Genomic DNA, 22,592 nt, shown 5'->3' with positions numbered 1-22,592 from the left:
TCCAGTACATACGAAAGCAAAAGCAAGCAAACCGGAGACATTTTTCCATACCTTCCTTAAGCATGTAAACATAGTTAAAAAAAAAAAAATTAACAGTTTAAATGAGTGAGATTTACATAGTTAACGGTTTAAACCAGTGTTTCTGAAGTTTTTGGATGCCAGGGACGGACTGGCTTCCTTCCTGAACTGACATGGACTGGCTGCATGGCTGACCAGAGAATGTAAAGTGCGTTATGTTCTGGGTGTTAGTATGTATGTGTGTTTGTGGAGGGAGGCAGGCCTCCTGAGAACGAAAAGGGTTACTTTTCATTCAAGTCACTATTCATACTATGTTACATTAATGCTGCAATAAAAAGGAGAAAAATATCACACATCCAGTCTACCTGCCAGCCCCCAGCCCCCCCCCCCAACCCAGTAAGTCCTCAGTCCTGCCCCTCACAAGTCAACCTTCCCAGCTAGTCAGCCCCAGTCAACCCCTGTCTCTCTCCCTTCACCATGATGACCTGGCTTACTACAGTGCCTTTGATCCTGCACACATGGCTTTCTGCTTCTGCTGCTTTGTTTCTATCCTGGCCCATCCTGGCCTCTGCTCCATCTCTGTCTTCACCTGAGCAGGCCTCTGCTCTTGCTGCTACACTGCTGTCTGTCTAAGCAAGCTTCTGCTCGTGCTGCTCTGCCACTGTCTTGTCCCATGTAGTCCACTACTCCTGCTGCTGTTCTTGCAGGCCCACCTCTCTGATCTTGGTCTGCAGGGAGGGCGCATCATCAATCACCATGGCTCCTCACTGTGCCACATACTATGATGGGGGTGGGGAGGGGCCAGGTTTGAAGGACATTCTGCATATCATCAATAATGCTGCTAGGGATGCTGCTAGTTTGTAAAACAGTTGCTGAGAAGCACTGGTTTAAATAAGGCTGAGGGCAGCTGCATTAATTCCTTTTTCCCCCACCCTGGGATGCATCAATGTCTTGCACTCCCTAGACTGGCCAATAGCTGTCCAGTCTACTCCACTATAAGAGTAGGAATGGAAGACACACAACCAGTCAGGAGGAATCAAAGACATGAGCCATGGCAAGACTCACTCTCTCAGCCACAGACCAACAACTAATATTAAATGGACTAACCAGTATGACTTTACTCAGGAGTTTTATTAGCTCCAAGCATATGGGGCTTATCCCCCAAGTCTTAACAGTACCCTGTGTCTCAGCTGTTCCTGTCTGTATTTTACTTACTTTAGGTTTATAAGGGGAAAAAAGAGCCATACCTGGCCTTGAAACAGGGTTTGCTGTGTTGAAGGGTCTGTACTCTGACCTTGAGCCACAGGGATGAGTCTGTTAGTTGTAGCCAAGTGTTCTGGGAAGGCTTACATATCTGCTTCCAGTCAGACAGACCTGTAGCCCTACCCTGAAACATCTTAAAGATGTTTTGGGAAAACTTTGATAAATATTAATAACTCATTGTGTTCGGGAGTTTTTCCGAAAGACCTGAAGGTGCTAAAGTGAAACCAATTTTGAAGAAAAGTAGGTTGCCATCAGATGATGTGCAGAGCTATAGTCCAATTTCGAACCTACTGAGCCTTGCTAAACTCATTGAAAAATGTGTTTTGCATCAACTAACATTTATTGATGACCATGAAATATTAGACCCAGAACAATGTGGATTTCAAGCCCACCATTAAACAGAATCCATAGTGCCTCGGGTCCAGCAACCCACTGGATTGTAGATAGTTCACTATCCTTTCCTTCAGCGGTATCTCCATTAATTTTCCCACCAATGAGGTGAGGCTAACTGGCCTGTACTTTCCAGCCTCCTCTCTGCTACAACTCTTGTGAAGAGGGACCACCACAGCTCTTCTCCAGTCCTGTGGCACTACTCCCGTTTCCAGGGATCTATTGAACAGGTCTTTCAGCGGACCTGCCAGCACATCTCTGAGCTCCATCAGTATCCTGGGATGTAATTCATCCGGCACCATGGCCTTGTCTACATTCAGATTTTCCTAGCCCTTTCCATATATTATCTTCTGTAAATGGAGTTTTGTCTTCTCCATCACTATCTTTGGTCTTCTCAATCAGCAACTGTCCTTTTCAAGGGTTTTCTTTTGGAAATACCGAACTGAAGCATTTGTTTAATATTTCTGCATTTCTTCATCCTTCTTTACTCTAGCTAAATATTTCAAACCTCCTATTTTTACCAAATATATTTACAAATGTATTCATAGACATGTTCATAAACCCAATCAAGTTGTAACATCCTTCTTTCCTCTGATTGAATTTTTCAAAACATTCTGGGCCGGATTTTAAAAGGGTTACGCTCGTAACTGGGTCTATGCACACCGGGCCTATTTTAAAAAGGCCCGGTGACGCGTGTGCAAGTCCTGGGGCTTGCAAAAAGGGGTGGGGAAGGGCCGGGGTCAGGCTCCCGGCACAGCGGCCATATTTGCTGCTCAGCCGGCGCGCACATCTTACTTCAACCCCAGGGCTGAAGTAAGTTGTGAAATAAGAAAAAGGAAAAGGTAGGGGGGAAAGGGTGGGGGAGGTAGGGGAAGGGAAGGTGGGGTGGGGGTAGGAAACGGGGGAAGGCAGCGCGGCTCAGCGTGGGCCCAGCACGCACAAGGTGCACAATTGTGCACCCCCTTGCGCGCTGCGACCCCCGATTTAATAACTTGCACGCGCCGTGCATACTCCTTTTAAAATCTAACCCTCTGTTTTTTTTATCAGATGTAGTTACAAATGTAGTCACAGATGTGTTCACAGACGTATTCACAAATGTTTATACACCCCAACATAAAGGCCTTGATGTTTCACTACCCAAACGGCTTCATCAGGGGGAACTTTAATTATATGTTTCATGTTATTCAAAAAGTATCTCTATTGAGCTTTAGGCTCTGTTCAATTTTTACCTTCCACTTTCATCTACCAGACATCATTCTATGACTCAATTACCCCCAAAAGGATGCCTCCTTTTTGAAAAAATGAAACAGTCTATAATGGAGATTGCAGCCTGAGCTGAGGCATATCCATTGCTCCTACCATGTGATAGGGGCTGACCAATGGCACCGGTAGCCCCTGTGACATAGTAGGTCAAAGGCTATCGGTGCCATTTTGAATACCGGCAGCTGAGAGTGTGAATGCAGGAGATGGCTCCCGGACCCCCCGCTGGACCACCAGGGAGTTTTGGTAAGTCTTGGGGGGGGAGGGTCAGGAAGGTGGGGGGTTGTTTAAATTGGCTCCTTTAGACAGCCGAATAATTCATCGAAGATTTGTTGTATTCGTGGGAATTGCGATACATTTCGCTTCCCCACGAATACAACGAATATGGCCCTATACATTGCGGATTACAAATACGTAGGAAACAAATGTACACCCCTACTAAATTCTGTACTTGGTTTGAGGGAGTAATTTGAAAAGTATGCAAGTCTAGAACTGGTGGGTTAAATATAGAAGGATTTCCTCTTAACCAAATGACTTCAGTCTTTCTAGGGTTTAATGTTAGTTTAAGATGAGATAGTTTTTGCTGTATTGTTTTCATATATGTCGAAAGTGACAGTACTGTTTTTTCAAGTGATTTAGAGAATGGTATGTAAAATTGTATGTCAGCATACAAGAATAAAGAAATGTCTAAATCTGTCATTAATTTGCACAGTGGTAGCATATAAATATTGAATAATGTTGCTGAGAGAGCTGAACGTTGAGGGACACCTGTATCAATATGGAAAGTGTCAGATGTGTGAATGCCCAATTTGACTTGGAATGAACTACTAGATAGGAAGAAAGAGAACCATTTTAAAACACTACATTCGATCCCAATGTTGCTCTGCTAATGGCATAACAGGTTATGGTCCATGGTATCAAAGGCAGCTGTTAATTCGATTAGCACAAGAAAATAAGATTCATCAGAATCAAACCCTCGTAGAACAGAGTCCATTACGGAGAGGAGTAAAGTCTCAGTTGAATGGTGTTTCCTAAATCCAAATTGATTCAGGAAAAGAATATCATGATCATCCAAATGATTCATAAGTTGAGATAACACAGCTTTTTCTAGTACTTTTGAGAGGAAGGATAGATTTAATATAGGCCTATAGTTGTCCCAGTCGTCGATTCTACCGGTTTTATTTTTTAGAATCAGCTTTATCACAGCTTGCTTTAACCCAGTCAGTACAATCCTTCTGCGAGAGAGATTTATTAAGGTTGTGATAGTTGGGGTGATCACACTATGTACTTGTTTCAGGGAACTGGCTGGAATGAAATCACATGGGTGCATAGCAGGATTCATTTTGGCAATAATTTGGCTAATTTCAAGATTAGTTACTTTTTCAAACATAGGGCCTCATTTTCTAAAGTATCGCAGGCCTGCGATACTTTAGAAGATGAGGGGCGGGGGGCCGGAACGGGGGACGGCCCTGTGCTAGCCGGCAGCGATCGCACCATCGCGGTGCGATCGCTGCCGGTTTCGCACCCAATAGCGCCACCATAGGAAGTGTAGCTATTGGGAGCGAAATAGGCAGCAAAAAGGCACCTACCTTTTCGCTGTCTGCGGCATCGGCACAGAGTCGGCCCCGGTGACACCCCGACTCCTCCTCTTCCGGGGCCAACTCCGCCTCGACTCCGCCCCATCCTGGTATCGCCCGTGATAAGGGATTTTTTGCGTGCGAAAGGTCCCTTATCGCGTGCGAGCGGCTTGGAAAATGAGGTCCATAGTTCATTTAACCAGGCTATGTGAATATTCTGGGGTTCTTGTGAGATCACAGACAGGGAGGTGAAATTTCAACCTATTGATGTTATCTAAAAAAGATGTGGCATACTCATTGTAAGCAGCATATGAGAAGTTATAATTTCTCAGGAAGGAGGATGATGGGTCCTTAATTAAATGTTTAACAACATCGAAGAGTAGTTTTGAATTAAAATATAACTCCATGAATCTGTTTAGGGTAGTAATCTTTTTTTACATTATTAGTTAGTTCATGGTATTTTGTTAGGAGAATTCTACATTTTTTTTAGGAATTCAGGAGACTTGCATTTCCACCAATGTTTCTCTAATTTTGTTAGAGTCTGTTTGGTGTATCTTAAATTATCATTGTACCATGGCTTCTTTTCTTTGGAGGTATTCTTTTCTTTATTTAAAGTCATCGTCTGGACTAGACTTAGGTTTTTAGCTATGTCATTGACAATCTAATCCCAATCAAATGCCAAAAGGCATTATCTTGATTTAATTCAGGGAGCTTATTTTCTATTGATTCTGAAAGTACCTCTATATCGGTCTTTTTCCTGAAGGTAAAAGTATGATTTTTATCCATACTTCTATGTGGTGGGTTGAGGAAGGTTATTTCTACCTTTATTAATTGGTGGTTAGACCAGAAAAATATAGTGTGAGAAGTATTTACTAAACAGTTATAGGTATTGGCAAATATTAGATCTAAAATATATATGTCCTGCTTTATGAGTTGCTTTAGAAACAAACTGGAATCACTCTAGTGCTTCCATTGCCTCCAAAAATGTATCACATGCTTCAGTTCTAGGTGTTTTATCTACATGAAGGTTAAAGTCTCCTACAATTAAGGTAGAGTCTAGTGATGGAAATACCATCATGAATAATTCATTCAGTGGTGAGCAATCTTTTTGTAGTATACCTGGAGGACAGTAGACCAGACATATGTTTAATTGAGGCGATTTTAAAATAGCCACCTCATGGAGAGGGTTAATTTCTACTTTGTAGTGAGTTAGCTTAAGTTATTTTATACTAACTATGAGTAAACCCCCATCTTTTCATTTAGGTCTAGGAAATAAAATACATTGTAATTAGGATGAGAAATTTGGTTTAAGATGACATTATCTTTGTCGTTAAGCCAAGTTTCAGAAATGCAAAAAATAGTTGTATTTAAGTCCTCTAGCAGGTCATTAATTAGAGGGATTTTTTTTGTTAGAGACTGAGCATTTAACAGAAGCAGGGTAAACATTAAGCAAGATGAGATAATGGAAGAGTTATTACTTAGGATCGGACAGACAAGATTTGTGCTCCTTGGCATCTTTCTGGGGATTCTTCTTAGATCTCCATAAAGCCCTTGGCCTAGAATAGGATCAATGAAGCACATCTGATCCATGATTGTAGTTAAGATGGCTAGGACACTACCAATTAAGCACTTCAGGTCTACATTTCGGGTTCGCACAAAGGGGCAAGTTCGTTTGTTGTACTCCGTCGTGCACGTGCCTTAATTGGAGTGGACTGGGAAGGAACTGGGGAAAGCCACAGTGCGTCGCTGCATGAAACTAGCAAAAATATATCCCTCCGTGTATGCGCTGCCTGCACATGCACACACAGATTACAGAATCTGGGGCATATGTGCACGCAGTCTGCTGATTTTATAATATTCGTGCGCTGGCGCGCGTATGTTATAAAATCAGCACATCCATTTGTGTGCGCCTGGTAGTGAGCGCACAGGGACGCGCATGCACCTTTTAAAATCTGCCCCTATGTTTTTAGTTCACATTTGAATCTTTTTCTATCTGGTATCAGATGTAGCATCTCAGGCAATGAATTCTAGAGCTTTGGATCAGCTATGGAAAACACACAATCTCTTATTTGGGTCAGGTTTGCACTCGTTGGAACAGTCAACAGCCCTTTATTTTGTGATCTTAATATATGCTGAGTTGCATGTAGATATAAAGTCACACCAATCAGCCCAGTGTAATTTGAATGAATAATTTTGAATATTAATATTAATTCTCTGTAATAAATTCAAAATTGTATTTGTAACCAGTGCAGTGAGATCAATGCGGGTGTAATGTGGTCAGATTTCTTAGTTCCTAATAGAAGTCTTGTGAGAAGTCTTGCGGGAAGGCCCAGTAATAATGAGTTACAGTAATCTAAGTTTGAGAAAATAAGAGTTTGTAATACTGTATGAAAATCTTCAAAGGATAATAAAGGTTTCAACCAACGTAATGGGGTAAATTTTCAAAACAGCGCGCAGGTGTACATGTGTGCGTGCTACCCGGCGCGCACACATGTATGTCCGATTTTATAACTTGAACGTGCAGGAGTGCGCAGGTTATAAAATCGGGGGTTGGCGCATGCAAGGGGGGTGCACAATTGTGCACCTTGCGCGTGCCGAGCCTCGCTGCCTTCCCTCATTCCCTCCCAGGCCTCTCTGAAATCAGAGCGGCCTGGGAGGGAACTTTCCTACCCCACCTACCCTTCCCCTACCTCCCCTGCCCTTCCCCCCTACCTTTCTCTTCTTTTTTTTTTTTTATTTCCAAACTTACTTCAGCCCTTGGGCTGAAGTAAGTTGCGCGCGCTGGCCGACTGCCGGTGCATGATCCCCAGCACAGCAGCAAATGGCCGCTAAGCCAGGAGCCTCTGACCCCACCCCCAGCCTGCCCTGCCCCTTTAGTATTTACTTGAGGTTCCTTCCGTAAGATTAGCCCATCTATATAGCACAAGGGAAACAGCCTTCTCTATAGCGGCACCTAATCACTGGAATATGATTCCGTTTGATCTCCGTTCCATTGAAGATGTGAAGAAATTTAAAAGTTCTTTTAAGGAATTTTTACTCAAACGCATATATAACTGTTAATGCAAATTTTCTGATTAATTCAATGCTTTTGGTTATGAATTTTGGATGAGACTATAATTGTTCTTTTTTTGGATAACATGTACCGTTGTTTGTTTTATTTATTTACTTACTTACTTATTTATTTATTTATTTATTTATTTGTAGTTAGTATTTAAGAAACGTCTTGTCTGCATGTGTATTTAGTTTGTTTTGCTTTTATTATGTGTGTATATCTTGTATATCGCCTAGGCCTAACAGTGTTAGGCGATTAATAAATTTGATAAATGAAAAATAAATGAAATAAAGCCCCAGGACTTACACACATCCCGGGGCTTTATGCGTGTCGCCGGGCCTTTTGAAAATAGGCCCGGCACGCGTAACCCTTTGAAAATCTGGCCCAATATGTGCAACTTTGTGTAGCCCATATTAACTAATTTATTGATGTGCTGTTTCATTGTGAGGTTTTCATCTAACTGGATACCTGAATCATGAACCTGGTTTGAGGGGGCAGTTTGAAAGGTACCTAGGCCCAGCACCAGTGGTTTATCCATATTAGAGTTTCTGCTTAGCCAAATGATTTCAGTATTGTTAGGATTTAAGGTAAGTTTAAGATGGGTCACGACTTGCTGAATAACTTTCATATAGGTTGATAGTATTGAACCTGTATGTTCAAAGGATTTAGAGAGTGGAATGTAAAACTGTATATCATCAACATATGAGAAAAAAGTTATCCCTAAACCTGCTAGTTGTTTACACAAAGGAAGCATATAAATGTTGAATAGTGTAGCCGAGAGGGATGGACCTTGGGGAACATCCGTTTCAATGTTGAATATGTCAGATATGTGATTTCCTAGTTTAACTTGAAATGACCTTTAGCTAGAAAGGAAGAAAACCATCTGAGAACACTACCATCAAACCCAAGATTGATTAGCTGGTGATATAGTAGGGAATGATCCATGGTATTAAAGGCTGCCATTAGATTAATTAAAAAACAGAAAGTAGGATTCACCATTATCAAAAATTTGTAGAACAGTATCCATTAAAGAAAGAAGTAGTCTCAGTAGAGTGTTGTTTTCTAAATCCGAATTGATTTGGAAAAAGAATATTTTGGTCTTCCAAGTTATTGAGATAACACAGCTTCTTCCAGTATTTTTGAGAGGAAAGACAAACTAGATATAGGACTATAGTTGAACCAATCATCAGTTCTACTAGTTTTGTTTTTCAGAATAGACTTTATCACAGCTTGTTTTAACCCGAATGGAAGAAGTCCCTTTGAAAGCGAAAGATTGATTAAGGTGGTGATTGTGGGAATAATAACATAGTGTACTTCCTTCAGGGAACTGGCTGAGATTGGATCCCACGGATGGATAGCAGGCTTGATTTTAATAACAATTTGACTAATTTTGATCTTGGTTACTGTGTCAAAGTTAGACCATTTGACCATGCAATAGGGGTCTTCAGAAGCTCTTGTAGGAGAGTAGACAGGAAAATGCTTTTTTAACCTATTAGTTTTATCTAGCAGAAATACAGCATATTCATTACAAGCAGCATTTGAAAAGCTAGTTCATGGTTCTTGAAAAGGATGATGACGCGTCCTTGATTAGGTGTTTAACTACTTCATAGAGTAATTTAGCATTGAATATTACTCCGTGTATCTGTTTAGCATAGTAATATTTTTTCACTTAATTAATTAATATACGGTATTTATTTAAGAGAGATCAATATTTTCCTAGAGATTCAGATGAAAGACATTTCCGCCAGTGTTTTTCGAGTTTCCTAGGGGGCTGTTTGGTGCACCTTAAATTATCATTGAACCAGGGTTCTTATAATTGGAAATAATCTTTTTGTTATTAATTATTCTGGTTTGGACAGGACTGAGGTTATCACCTATCTCATTGACAATCTGTTTTCAAGAATCAAAGATAGAGGAGGCATTGGTTAGGTTTAATTCAGGGAGCTTATTTTGTACTGATTTTGAGAGTGCATCCTTATCAATCTTTGTCCTGAAGGCAAAAGTGTGATTTTTATTTACACTTTTAGGGGGTGGGTTAATAAATGTTATTTCAGCCTTTATTAATTGGTGGTTGGACCAGGGCAGTATAGTATTAGAGGTATTAATTTGACAATTATTGATATTTGCAAATATTAAGTCTAAGATATGCCCTGCTTTATGAGAAGCTTTAGAAACAAATTGCGATCATTCCAAAGCATTCATTGTCTCTATTTCACAGGCTGCTGTTCTAGGTGATTTATCTACATGATGGAAAACAGTAAGTAAATAATCAATGGTGAACATTCCTGTTGTAGGGTACCTGGAGGAGTGTATGCTAGTCCTATATTTAGTTGAGGAGATTTCAAAATTGCCTCCTCATAAGGAGGACAGATCTCTATTTTATATGGTACTAGCTTGAGTGGTTTTTTTTTTTTTTTACTAATTATCAACAGACCTCCACCTTTCCGCATAAGTCTAGGAAAATGAAATACATCATAATTAGAATTTGAGATTTGGTTTATAAGGCCATTATCATTGGTATTAAGCCAGGTTTCAGTGATACAAACAATAGTAGGATTTAAATCCTCTAGCAGGTCATTCAATCAGAGGGAGGTTTTTTTTTGGTAAGAGACTGAGCATTTAGTAAGAGCAAAATAAACATTAAGCAAGAAGGAATAGCAGAGATATTGTTGCTTATAACTGGAAAAATCAAATTTATATTTTTCCTTTTGGCCTTCCTAAATGTGCCTCTTAGGTCTCTCAGCTGAAGAATAACTGTTATGGTTAAGAGTGTTTGGGTGGATTCTTGGGTACTGTGGCAGAAGACCACGCCCATGGGGAGGAGCCCCGTGAGGTGCCACAGTACTGGGCTAAACGCAGGACACACAAATACAGAGTTAGTTCTTTATTTATACAGCTTGAAGTATACCACCAGAGGTGACAGTAGTGAGGTAGCAGTCTTCAGGACCCTCGGCAGAGGGGACCCTTCTCACCCCGTTGGTATAGGGGAATTCTGGTGTAGGTTTCCCAGCAAGGCAGTACTGTGGATGAGATAGACTGAGAGTTAGATTACTCACTAGATGGTTGCTGTAGGTATGCGATTCCACCAGGTAGAAGATGGTACAGGCACCGAGGCAGGGAGAGCAGGCCCTCGAGGAGCGAGTATCTGATCCCTTAAGGCAGCTGAAATAAAGCAGAGGGCCTCCGAGGAGCGGGTACCCAGGTTAGCAATACTCCGAAGGGCAGAGAGAGAGAGCTTCCAGCGGCAGCACGGAAGCGGCAGAGTAGCTTAGACCGGCTGAGACCAATCCTTTGCTAACTCAATGAGCTAGCAACTTAGTACAGGCTATATACCCGGATAGCGTAACATCAGTAGAGGGGAACAACCCTGAGGTTCACGCCAATGCTGTAATAAAGACATGGGTGGCGTGCGTGTGCGCACCCCAGTAGGCCCTTGGGAGAAGCATGGCGGGAGGCAGCACCATAGCCATTCCGGGGACGCCGGAGAGGTCGGCTTGTAGATGCGGCGGCAGCCATTTTCCCAAGGGAAGCGGGAGGAGCCGTGAACAAGGTGAGGCAAACGAAGCGAAGCCGTCTAGCACCGACGTACGCAACAATAACAGTGGCAGAAGCTTTAAAGTGAGGAAGAGAGAGGGAACAGCTAGAAAAAAGACAGTTTATTTCAGAAGACAGGAGGAGAGTATGAGAGGAGCGGGACTTGGCTCAAGCCTTTCTCAGAAAGGCACACAGGCAGCAGATATTCTGCCTGAGGACAACACTGCTGAGGTTGCTGGAGACAGATGTGGGGCAGATATATAGACTGTGGGAACTTGCCTTGAGAATACTGCTTGTATCCATGACCACCACATCTGCCTCTGTGTGAGGGGTTGTTGTGCTCTGTGGCTTCTGAGGAGGATGTGCTTGCTTCCTGGGGGAATAAGAGTCCATTCAGATGATTCAGTGTGTTTGATTTACATCCCGCAAAGTGGAGTCAAGATGATGTATGGCACCAGCAATCTCATCAGATGAAGTGCAAATACATTTCAAAATCACATTAGCTGCAGCTGTGCTCTTCCTCACTGACGTCCTGGCCTCTTTTTGCATACGGCATAGTTCTTTTCACATGCTCCATTCTGTATGTATAGCCCTCCATCTGGTCATCACACTGGACTCTACAAGTTCCTGCCTTGTGATCAGTTCTGCCGCAAGCTGGTCTGCCATCGCATCCATGGAAGAGGGTGGTGCTTCTGTCATCTGCAGGCACACCAAAGGCTACAGCATCACCTGGAGACCCGATGCCTACACAGGTGCCATCCAAGATTTCAAGCAACAATGTGTCTAGCCATGTGAGGTGGAGCTCAATCAACTGCCTGTCCTCTTGTGTGGCTGCCACTGTCTTGCTTAACAACTGCAGACTTATAGGTGGCTCTTCTTCTGTTCCCATGGGTACATCCTGGCCTGGCTGTCTTTGATTGCAACAGGCCCCTCTACAGCAGGCCCCCTTTGTCTATGTTGTCTGCTGACAACTTCCTTCCACAGCATCCAAATCGATGCCCCCATTATGGACACCTGTCACATAGTTCTGCTGCAGAGGCAACCAGAACAGGTCTTCTGTTGGGATCAGCTAAACTTCACATGGTGGGCCTTCTCCCGTCTGGCACAAGGACCACTCCATCTGTGCCAGCTTGGTCTTGGCAACAGCCTTGACTCCTGCCAATGGTGCTTGAGCTGTTCCACTGTCCTGGTGGCCATCAACAGTTTACTGACATCCTGTGATTCTCTCCCAGATCTTCCTCTTCACCTTGGTGGATGTCTTCTGACCAAAGAGTGCAGTACACTTTACACATACCCACCACTCTCAAAGGTTAGGGATCCACACCACTATCAGATGAGTGGTGTGGATCCCTAACTTTTTGGACACTACTCCCACTCCCAGCTCCCATCCCCCCAGTACCTTCACCTGCCTTCTTTTTCTTCTCCCTCTAGCTGCACTCTGTACCTTATGCATATTCCTCTTCTCCCGCCCTATCTCCCTTCCCTCCCTAGTTGTGTTCAACTGTCTCACCCAACAGACTCCTCCTATCCACTCGGTCACCACTCATCTGCCTGTCACACTCATCCTCTCCCCCACTCACCCCTTTGTCACACTTCATTCTCATCACAGTCAGCAAAAGCCACGAACACCCACTCTGCTCTTTCAGGAACCTAACCAGCAGGCAAAAATGACAGAGAGACAATTACAGACTAACACCAGATGCACTCAAGAGATACATTCATTCAATAATACAGATAAAAGACAAAAGGAAAGGGACAGTGAGGGAAAAACCAGCAGCACAAAAGACACCACTCAGCAGTCGCAAAAAAATCACCTCCAACACCTCCAACTGCCAGCTCCAACCACCAACTGTAACCAATTCCTAACACCCAGCACATGGTTCTGGAAGGAGCTGCCTTTTATTCCCCTGCAGAGGAATGACCCAGAAAATCTGATGGATATCTATACACACCAATTACACCTCACTATGGCTCATGCCACTTTAAGCAACCAATAAGGAATTCTCTGCAGCATTTTTTCAATTGGCGCTGATTTTAACGCCTGTTTTTCCCACAGTTTTCTGCATCAGGGCATTAGCGTAGGATTTGGCATGTGTTATTTTTATTTAGCATAGATTTTTTTGTGCAGGTCTCATTTGCATATCATTATTATTGCATCAAGTGAGGCCACTGGTTTTTACCCTATGTGGTATCAAAAAGCAGCACAAAAAAGTAGCGCTGTTAATGGCACGGGTTTTATTACATCGGCTCCTATGTACCAAGATGCTAGCTGCGCTCTGTTCAGAAAGAGGTTCTAGCAGATCCCAGTACTTCATATGTGAGATTAGAGAGGTGGTTCAAGAGAGCCTCCTCTGTGAATGTGCCTGAGTTATGGAATAGTTTACCGGATGGATTACAGCAGATAAATGATTATCTGCAGTTTAGAAAACATGTTAAAGCATTGCTTTTCCAACAGATGTCCTTCGTTAATGGTTGAGGGGATGGGCCAGTGGGAAAAATATTGAAGAATCTCCATATCAGATAGAAATCAGATGTAGATCTAATGAGGTTTCTGTTTCATATAATTTGGATTGGATGTTTCGTGAAAAGGGCCTTGGGAATAGTATCTGTCAATGAATAGCATGCCAAGGCTGCTGTTATGATGTTAGATTGTAAATGGGTATGTTTCAAAGTAGAAACATAGAAAATGCCAGCATAAAAGGACACAATTGCCCATCTCGTTTGCCCAGCAAGCTCACATACTATATGATTCACAGACTGTCAGGGTCTGGGCCTTGTAGATTACTTGTTTGAGTTGTGTCCTGGTTAATTGGTTAAGAGTAATATATGTTGCATCTGTAAGCCACTCCCCTTGATTATTTGTATACCTATACTTCCTCTTGTGCTATTTGATTTACACTGGTACGTCACCCATGTGTTTGCTTGTTTCCCCAGACTGCCACCCTCTTTTTTTTTCCCAGACTATATAATTCATGTCTTAGTTTTCTGCTGTCAGATTTTATAACTGTATGAAAGATCCTGCCACTAACTTGCCACTTTCCTCATTTCACTTCTCTCGCCTCTAGGGATCCGTAGTGTTTATCCCTACCTCTAAGTGATTTATAATTTGGATATTTTTTAATACGTTTTTGTAAATCACCTTGGGTTGATTTTAGAAAAGCTGATATATAGGTTGACACAAATGCAAAAATAAATAATTTAAGACCAGATGTACTAAAGAATTTAAAGCTAGACTTTAAAACCCATGTGTTTGTGTCCATGTGCGCAAGGTTCCTGGCGTGCGCACAAAGATGCGCACGCCAGGACACGTCGCCGCATGTATGTTATAAAATCCGATGCCCGTGCACAAATGCACACTTGACATTGTATCAGTGCACGCGGTTGCCCAGTCATGCGCGTGGGGGAGGAATATTTTTTTTAAGTGCGCGGCAACACGAGTAGGCCTATTCCGAATTCTGTCCCAGACCGCTCCAATAAAGGAATGGACTGGGAGGAAACTTCCCTAACCCTTCCCTAACCTTCCTCCCTTTTCCCCTCTCCTCCCCGACCCTTAAACCCACCCTAACTACATAAAATGTTTTTGTTTTTTAACTTACTTCATCCTGGTAGTTGAAGTAAGTGGCATGTGCCAGCCGTCAACCGGCACGTGCTTCCTCAGGACACCATCTAATGGCACTGTCCCAGCCAGTCCCAAGCCCATCCCCTGGCCCTCCCATCCCTTGGAACCGGCCCACCTCTTTTGGCTCTGCCAGCACTTCTGCGCGTATTGGCAGATACGCGCGTGGCCGGACTGTTTCTAAAATGTGCTCATTGGGCACACGGCCTGGCCACACGCGTATCTGCTGGGATTTGTGTGCGCCAAAGATTAAAAATGTATTCATTATTTTTTATATTTTTTTTTTGTGTCTATAGGATAAATTTTAGTACATCTAGCCTGTTGTTAATAAATACAGCAATCCTATTTCAAGACTACAGAAGAGTAATCTTTTGCTCCATTTTCTTTTGCAGATAGCTCTTAGTTCCAGGCATGGAGACTGAGGATGGGCTAATAGAGACGCAGGACATCATGAACAAGGCAGACCAGGAGCAAGTGCCTAACAGTGAAGATATTAACAGCGACCAACCTGATTTCACTCCCAAGGAGTCCCAACACCCAATGGAATTATGGGAAACTCTATCCAAGCAGTTCCAGGATTACCAGCAATCATCTCAATATCTCATTCCAGAAGAGCAGCAGAACAAGCTTTGGCAACTTCTTCCACTTTTTTTAAAGGTTTGTTCCTTCTTTTTCTTCTTGTACATTGATTAGGCAGTGCAAATAGTACCGTAAGATACCATCAAATATTGCAATATTAGGTTTGTTTATAATATTGCAATGAGGTCCCAGTTGCAATTTTATATGCACAAATAAGTGTGCTTTTTATTAAAGACTTTAAATCTAGCCTCTTCCTGGTAGGGGTGTGAAGTGGGCTAGACAGAAAATTCTGGAGGCTTTCCTATACATCCCAAGAACTCCTTCCCCAGCAGGTTTGGCAGCTTACTCGGGTATATTTACACTTGCTCTATATGTGGAGTGACAGTAAACATATTAAAAGTAAAATACTCACTGTGTGTGTATGGGGGTGGGGGGGCTGGGTAAAATGGGGGAGGAGTTGAGGCTGAAGAACCAGGAGGATCTTAATGACACTGGTATACAAATGTTTAAATGTTTTTGCTTCAGTGATAAAATGTGCCATTTATTATGACAAATATGACAATTAAACCAGCTGTTTGGCTATTGTTTCCATGATATTTAATTTTTAACATTTTATTTCTGTCTATTGCATTGATAGTAGTTTTAATCATAAATTATAAACTTAGGGGTTGATTTTAAAAGGCGCGCACGAGCATCCATGTACGCGTGGTTCCTGGCGCATGCACATGGATGCCCTGATTTTATAACATGCATGCGTCACCACGGGCATGTTATAAAATATGATATCTGCGCGCACATGTGTGCCCAATTTTATAATCAGGGTGCGCATGTGTGGGCGAGTTTCGTTTCCTGTGCGCAAGGGGGGGTATTTTACAAAAATACGCGTGGTGACGCAGGTAGGCCTTTCCCAGTTCCCTATACCTCTACCTAACCTTCCTATCTATTCCCCTCTCCTTCAAAATCCCTAACCCCTACCTATCTATCTAATATTTTTTTGTTTTTTAACTTATCTGCTCCTTCGGAGCAGAAATAAGTTATGCGCGCCAGCTAACTGCCAGGGCATTTTCCTTGGGACAGGGCCTAATCCTCACCCTTTCCCCCGTACCTTTGTTGATTTCTTTCTGGGGCTGAAGTAAATTGCGCGGGCCGGCCGACTGCCAGCATGCGATCCCCAGCCCAGCCCAGCGGCTGTGCGGAGGCCTCTGGCCATGCCCTGCCCCGTCCCTGGACCGACCCACCTCGCCCCCTCCCCGCCCCTTTTAAAAAGCCCTGGGACTTACACGCTTTATGCGCTTTATGCGCTTCGCCGGGCTTTTTTGAAAATAGGTCCGGCGCACGTAACCTTTTGAAAATCTGGCCCATTATGTATGTATGTAGCTATTCAGCTCTTCTTGACTTATCTCTTGCATTCATTAAATGTAACATCTCTTGTCACTGTCCAGCAATATCCTGCAAGCACTGATAGTCTCCATTTACCCTGATACTATTTTTCCATTGCTGTAATTTCCTGGTGAAATTGCTCACTGCTCTGCAGTTTGGTGGAATAAAATCGAGATATGAATGCAAAAAATGTCTGTAGTGACATCTTCCAGCCATCGACTGCACTCACATAGCCAACATCCCACCCTGTGACAGGGAAGAGCTCTTCCACAACAGAAAGCTCTTCTACTCCATCAACGTGTAAGTGGTCTGTGCATCCTTAATGTGGAGGCCAGGTATCCGGGAGCCATGCATGATTCCTTTATACTTAGGCAATCGGGCCTCTTTGAAAATTTGGAGGATGCCTGTTTGGTGACAGCTCATAGGTAAGACCGATGCTTCTTTCTCTATTCCTTCTCTGGCTATGTGTTTGGAGCAAATGGCATGGACATTGGGGGGGGGGGGGGGGGGGGCTGTGTGCTGTGGGGGGTGTAACAGAGTTGCTGTACAAGCGGCTTGTACAGTTAGGTGTGCAGGATCTTGCGCCAGGGCCTGCCTTTCTCTCCCCATGATCCAGGGTCTGCTAATCTTGTGAGGCCAAACAATGCACTTACCCTAAAGCTTGGTGTGTGAGCAGCCACTCCACACCTTCTATGAGTTCACTATAAAAAATGGCCTTTTCCAATGCTCATCATTTGGACCAGTAGAAGCCTCACAGGTGAATTACAGCTTTTAAGTGTCCACACTGCTGGTACTTGCAGATCAGGTGTGGCCTGTTAGTGATGGGTCAGCCAGGATGTCAGGCACAGTTTGTTTGCCCATCACACAGGTAAACCAGAAGCAGCGACCAGTGCATTTTTGGGCTTAGCAAAAACCTCCGCTCAGCAAACAAAGCACTACTAACAATCCCTTCAGTAAAGTCAGCAAAACTAACCCAAGTGAGAGAAAGGGCTTTATCATTGGCTGGGCCCATACTATGGAACACGATGCCCCCTGAACTCAGATTACAGAATAATCTCGAAACTTTTAAGAAAAATTTAAAAACATGGCTCTTTAAAAAAGCCTTCACTAAAGAGTCTGGAGGGTAGAGAAAGGGCTTTATCATTGGCTGGGCCCATACTATGGAACACGATGCCCCCTGAACTCAGAATAATCTCGAAACTTTTAAGAAAAATTTAAAAACATGGCTCTTTAAAAAAGCCTTCACTAAAGAGTCTGGTGGGTAGAGAATGAAAGTACACGGAAACGCAGATGAGAATGATTTTATTCAATCCTACATTTAAGAAGTAATGTCTCAAAGAGATAGTAACTCAATAATATACCTGGACTAGACCAACCTTGCTCAAATATTGATTTTATCTATGAAATTGTAACCGAACTTTATTGGCACCTGTTAGAATGTACGATAACCTACATTACATACCTTAGTCTATGTGCCTATTTGTAAACCGTTGTGATGGTATATAACTTAGCGACGGTATAGAAAAGTTTTTAAATAAATAAATAAATAAATATCCCCTGTGTCAGGGCAGAAAAATGTTTGTATCTGCACAAAAAATACTCAGAAAATGTAACCTAGCATATGGCTTAGTGAACGCACTCTTACTGTAAGTTGTACATTCAATTGTGTGTTTAATCATTAGGGCATGAAACTAGACCCTCTCAAAGTAATAAAAAGTTGCAGAGTGTAACACAAAACGTTCCCTTGACTGAACATCATTGACAAACTAAGTATAAAATGGCAAAATGTTTTGTTAGCCTCTTTCAAGACAAGCATTTCCTGCCCTCTGAGGACTTGAGGGGCCCATGTCAGTACCTGTGACAAAGTGCTTAGCATATATGCTTCTCACAGATGTCTGTCTTGCAGGCAGGTGTACCTAATCTTCTGTGTGTACTTTGCAGTCTGACTCCCTCATTATCACATAGGAACAGGCAGCCAGAGAAAGCATTGATGTTGGATTACGGCCACGTGTAGATTCACAAACTGCTGGAGGTAGACTGTCCCCAAAAAGGGCCAACACATATGGGAGACTTTGTGCGTCTGGGTGAGTGATGTGCTGGGTTAGCCTTAGTCTACATCTGTGTCTCTGGGTGATGTTTGCCTCGTTGTTCCCTCCATTACCACACCTATGCATACCCCAGAGCAGAAAGTGTGTGCGCATCCATTTTGCACAGACTGTCTTTTGATAAAAGTGATTCTGTGCTTCCACTGTTTATAATGGGGGCCTCAGAGATACAAATATGGCATTAGGTGAGAAAATGGGCTTAACCTTACTCAAAGACCATTCCACCTATGGCTCCATTCTACATGTTGGTGGGGGGGGATGTGAAACTTGACAGCATCAGACCTCAGATATTGCGTGTCACATTGCCTGTAGTGCACTCCTTCAACCCCTGAACACTGATGCCCTTCCTCCTAGTACTTGGAGTGGGACTCATTGTCATGTTATTTGAGGGTGTGCATTATTCCAAGAGCTTCCAGCTGCCAGAGAGAGGTTGCTGGTTTTTTTTTTTTTTTTTTTTTGGGGGGGGGGGGGTTGCTTGAGGCCTGCCAGCACTCCTATTTGAGGTTTCCTTTTTCGAGACTGTGGCCTACTTACCCTCCTTTCTGCAGAACAGATCCTGGACACTCCACATACAGGCTGCCACACTAGGCCCATCTTTTGTGCCTTACTCTGCCAGATGTATACACTGACAGCTTACGTCTGCAGACTTGCTGCCATATGTAGCTCGATATGTTTGTGTGCATACAAAGAAGTGGTGGCACAGGGTTAGCAGCCAATTTTCCCAGCATCACTTCTCCTATACACAACCTGTGCATTCTGCTCCTCTGTCTACTTGCTGGCTGCTATAACACCATGTCAGCATCTGTATGATAACTGAAGAGGAGTGATGGAGTTGTGTAGGTTAGACCAACCCTACAGCCCAAGAGCAGACAGCTAGGAGGCCAGTACAGGGGATGCAGCTAGAAAATGAACAGCAGGCCTCCTAGTTGTCTGCTCTTAGGCTGTGGAGTTGGTCTAACCCAGGACCAATGCAAGGGGCTTAGGCGCCCTAGGAAACTTCAGCCTTGTACTCCCCCCCCCCCCCCCCCCCCCCCCGGTTGGGCCAACACCCTCCCCGGTCACAGCCCTGACTCCTACCTCTTGTGAGTGGACAGCAGCAGCGGCAAAGAGGAGTGAAGATTCGAATCCCCACTCCTATTTGCCACTACTGCTTGCGCCCCCTAATGGTTGGCACTCTAGGCCCAGGCTTAGATCTAGATCACCTAGTGCTTCCGCCAGCCCTGGTCTAACCTACATAACTCCATCACTCCTCTTCAGTTGTCACACAGATGCTGACATGGTGTTACAGCAGCCAGCAAATCGAAGACATTTTGTTTAGTGTGGAACCTAAAAAGGGTTTTGTCCAGATTGTCTTTTAGGTGGAGTGAGGACCCAAGTAAGGGTCCCAATATAAAGTTTTTGGGGTGATTAGTTTACTTGCCCTTAATATCATACAGGCTTTACATTTATACCATTTACTCTCAGTCCCAGACACATGCAGCTACACAATTATACTCTCTAGAGATAAAACACACCTAGGGATGCACAGCATGGAGGCAGGAGCACTAAGAGAAGACCCAGCAGCATGGAGGCAGAAACAACACGAGAAGACACAGCAGCATGGAGGTAGCAGCAGCAGCAGGAGAAATCACAGCAGCATGGAGGCAGCAGTAGGATGAGCTGAGATGAGATGAGACACCAGTATGGAGGCAGCGGCAGGATGAGCTGAGATGAGATGAGACGAGATAGATACCAGCATCAGGAGCAGGAGATGAGATATGATGTGAAGAAGAAGAAGTAGCTGAACCATGACTGGAGACCACATCAAGGAGACTGGAGTACAGGCAGAGCATTGAGAAGAGGTTTAGAACTAAGCAGCAGGACAACAGTGGCAGACAGTTGACCATTCCAAATCCAATCCACCCCATGAAAGTGGCCAAAGGAGGAAGACGCCTGTCACTCAGCAAACCTGCCAATCAGTTCACTCTTCTTCAGTGAGGGGCAGATGAGTCAGCCAATCAGCCACGGTGCTATGCAGCCAATGGAAGGAACTGCACACCGGTACTAGGAGTTCATGTGTCTGATTGTTGGTGAGATTAATAGAGCTGGTTGCCTGGAGGAACATATGCAGGCAGGCATGGTGCATAGGACTTGTACTCCGTCTCTGCCTTAGCACTGGGTAAAAGTGAATTTATAGGGGAAAGCCCAGTCTAAATGAAAATAGAGCATGTGTTTGTTTGTCTGTGTGTATGAGAGAGAAAGAGAATGTGTGTATGAGCAAGAGAGCATGAATAACAGGAACTGGGGGTACTTAGTAAGAAAGCAAGTTGAAGGGCATTGAGAGCAAATTTATGAACATGAGGGGGCCCCCTCCTCCTCCCATGTCCAGTCCACGTCTATGGAAAATTTGGCCACCCTACTCATAGAGCATACTCTCTTTAAGGCATTTAAGGTGGACCAGGAATCTAGCCCAATCCTGTATAGGTAAACAGGGGAACACTGGGGCACTGCCTCACATACCCCTCCCCTCAGCTTGGACCCATTGGGCAAAGCATTCCTAACTCCTCATAGATCCCATCCAGGAGAGGCCAAGACATACCATTCCCATTCCTCTGGCTTCCCACCAGCTACACTTGGGAACAGGGACCTAGTGACATGTTCAACCCTATTTCCTAGGGTTATCCTTGACAGCATCATGAAAACAACCCAATGTGCCATTTGCGCAGTTCACATGCCCCAGTCCTTTAACTAAGTCATTTTGCTGGCTCCAGGTTTGAATTCCACCCCGATGGAGCAGGTTAGGCAAGGGTCCGTGTAGCAGACTGGACATTAGTGTCCGGTTACCTATATAATCCCACACTGTACAATTTACAATTAGTTTAAAAACCTGTCTGTATGGTCCAAAACCAGGCAGTTGGCCACGTATTTATGGGTGGGATCCTGTGGGGCAGGTGGGGCTCAGAAGCCATAACTAGAGACTAGGAAATGAGAGCTGGGATCCAAGTGGGGATAACCAGACCAGGCCCAGGTCTCCAGGAGGAAGGCAGCACCTGTAAAATATTGCTGTCCAAACATTGAGCTGAGACAAAGCTGAACTATGAGTAATTAATTACACTGTTCTGAAGGGAAGACAGTCTACTGATGTGAGATTGAGAAGCTATAATAAAGATAAGTGTTTTAAGAAAGGCTGGAGTCAGACTAGTTTGTGTCTCCAGGTCTGTGGGATTCACCGCTCATTCCCACACTGTGACTTGTGACTTTTACCAGAAGCCAGTGTTTTTGCTAGTTAGATAATACAAATTTAAAGCCATACCTGAGGACTGTAAGTTTACTAGTTCTACGTTTTTGAAACCAAGTGTTAAAAGTGCACAACCAAGAGAGGTCTTAATATTTTTTCCTTGAACTCATTCTATACTTTTACTAGGGTTATCTTGACTTATTTATTTGATTATTCACCATTGTAATTTTATTTTAAGTTATGAACTCTTGATAATTTTATCATCTGTTTTGTTGTACATATGGAAAGTATCCACATGTTTCATGTTAAATTGAGCTATATCCAGTGCCCCTTGACTCCTGCCTTTCTGTGGCTGCAGAAGAAACTGCCTAATTAGCCTGTTGCATAAACCTGCTACACAGTCAACATTTTTGAAGCTTAATTCAATCTTCTGAAGAAAGCTCCAGGGTACCTGACATCAGTCTCTGTGTCCAGTCCCTCCCCTGATAAACAGTTTGCAGGGAACAAGATGGGATGAGGCTGAGGTTGCAGCAGACAAAGCAATTGAGAGAGGCACTATTACTTAATCTAGCCACTTTCCTTCTGTTGTCTCTCCTTCCCC

The 22,592-nt window shown here is 43.5% G+C and overlaps 1 protein-coding gene across 2 annotated transcripts in view; it reads left to right on the top strand.

The window, feature by feature from the left end:
• The window catches only part of WDFY4 (WDFY family member 4), a 746,928-nt gene that overhangs the window by 11,791 nt on the left and 712,545 nt on the right, over positions 1-22,592 (top strand). Inside the window, exons 2-3 of one of the 2 annotated variants that reach the window (XM_029609625.1) lie at positions 9,779-9,817; positions 15,103-15,367. In XM_029609625.1, the coding sequence (XP_029465485.1) occupies positions 15,122-15,367 (246 nt within the window). In that variant the 5' untranslated portion in view covers positions 9,779-9,817; positions 15,103-15,121. The remainder of the gene's footprint in view (positions 1-9,778; positions 9,818-15,102; positions 15,368-22,592) is intronic. The other variant, XM_029609624.1, reaches the window with a different exon arrangement.

This window comes from Rhinatrema bivittatum, chromosome 7 (assembly GCF_901001135.1).
Source record: "Rhinatrema bivittatum chromosome 7, aRhiBiv1.1, whole genome shotgun sequence".
NCBI classification, from domain to species: domain Eukaryota; kingdom Metazoa; phylum Chordata; class Amphibia; order Gymnophiona; family Rhinatrematidae; genus Rhinatrema; species Rhinatrema bivittatum.
Note: the sequence above shows the minus strand (reverse complement) of the source record. Positions and strands in the feature narration are given on the sequence as shown.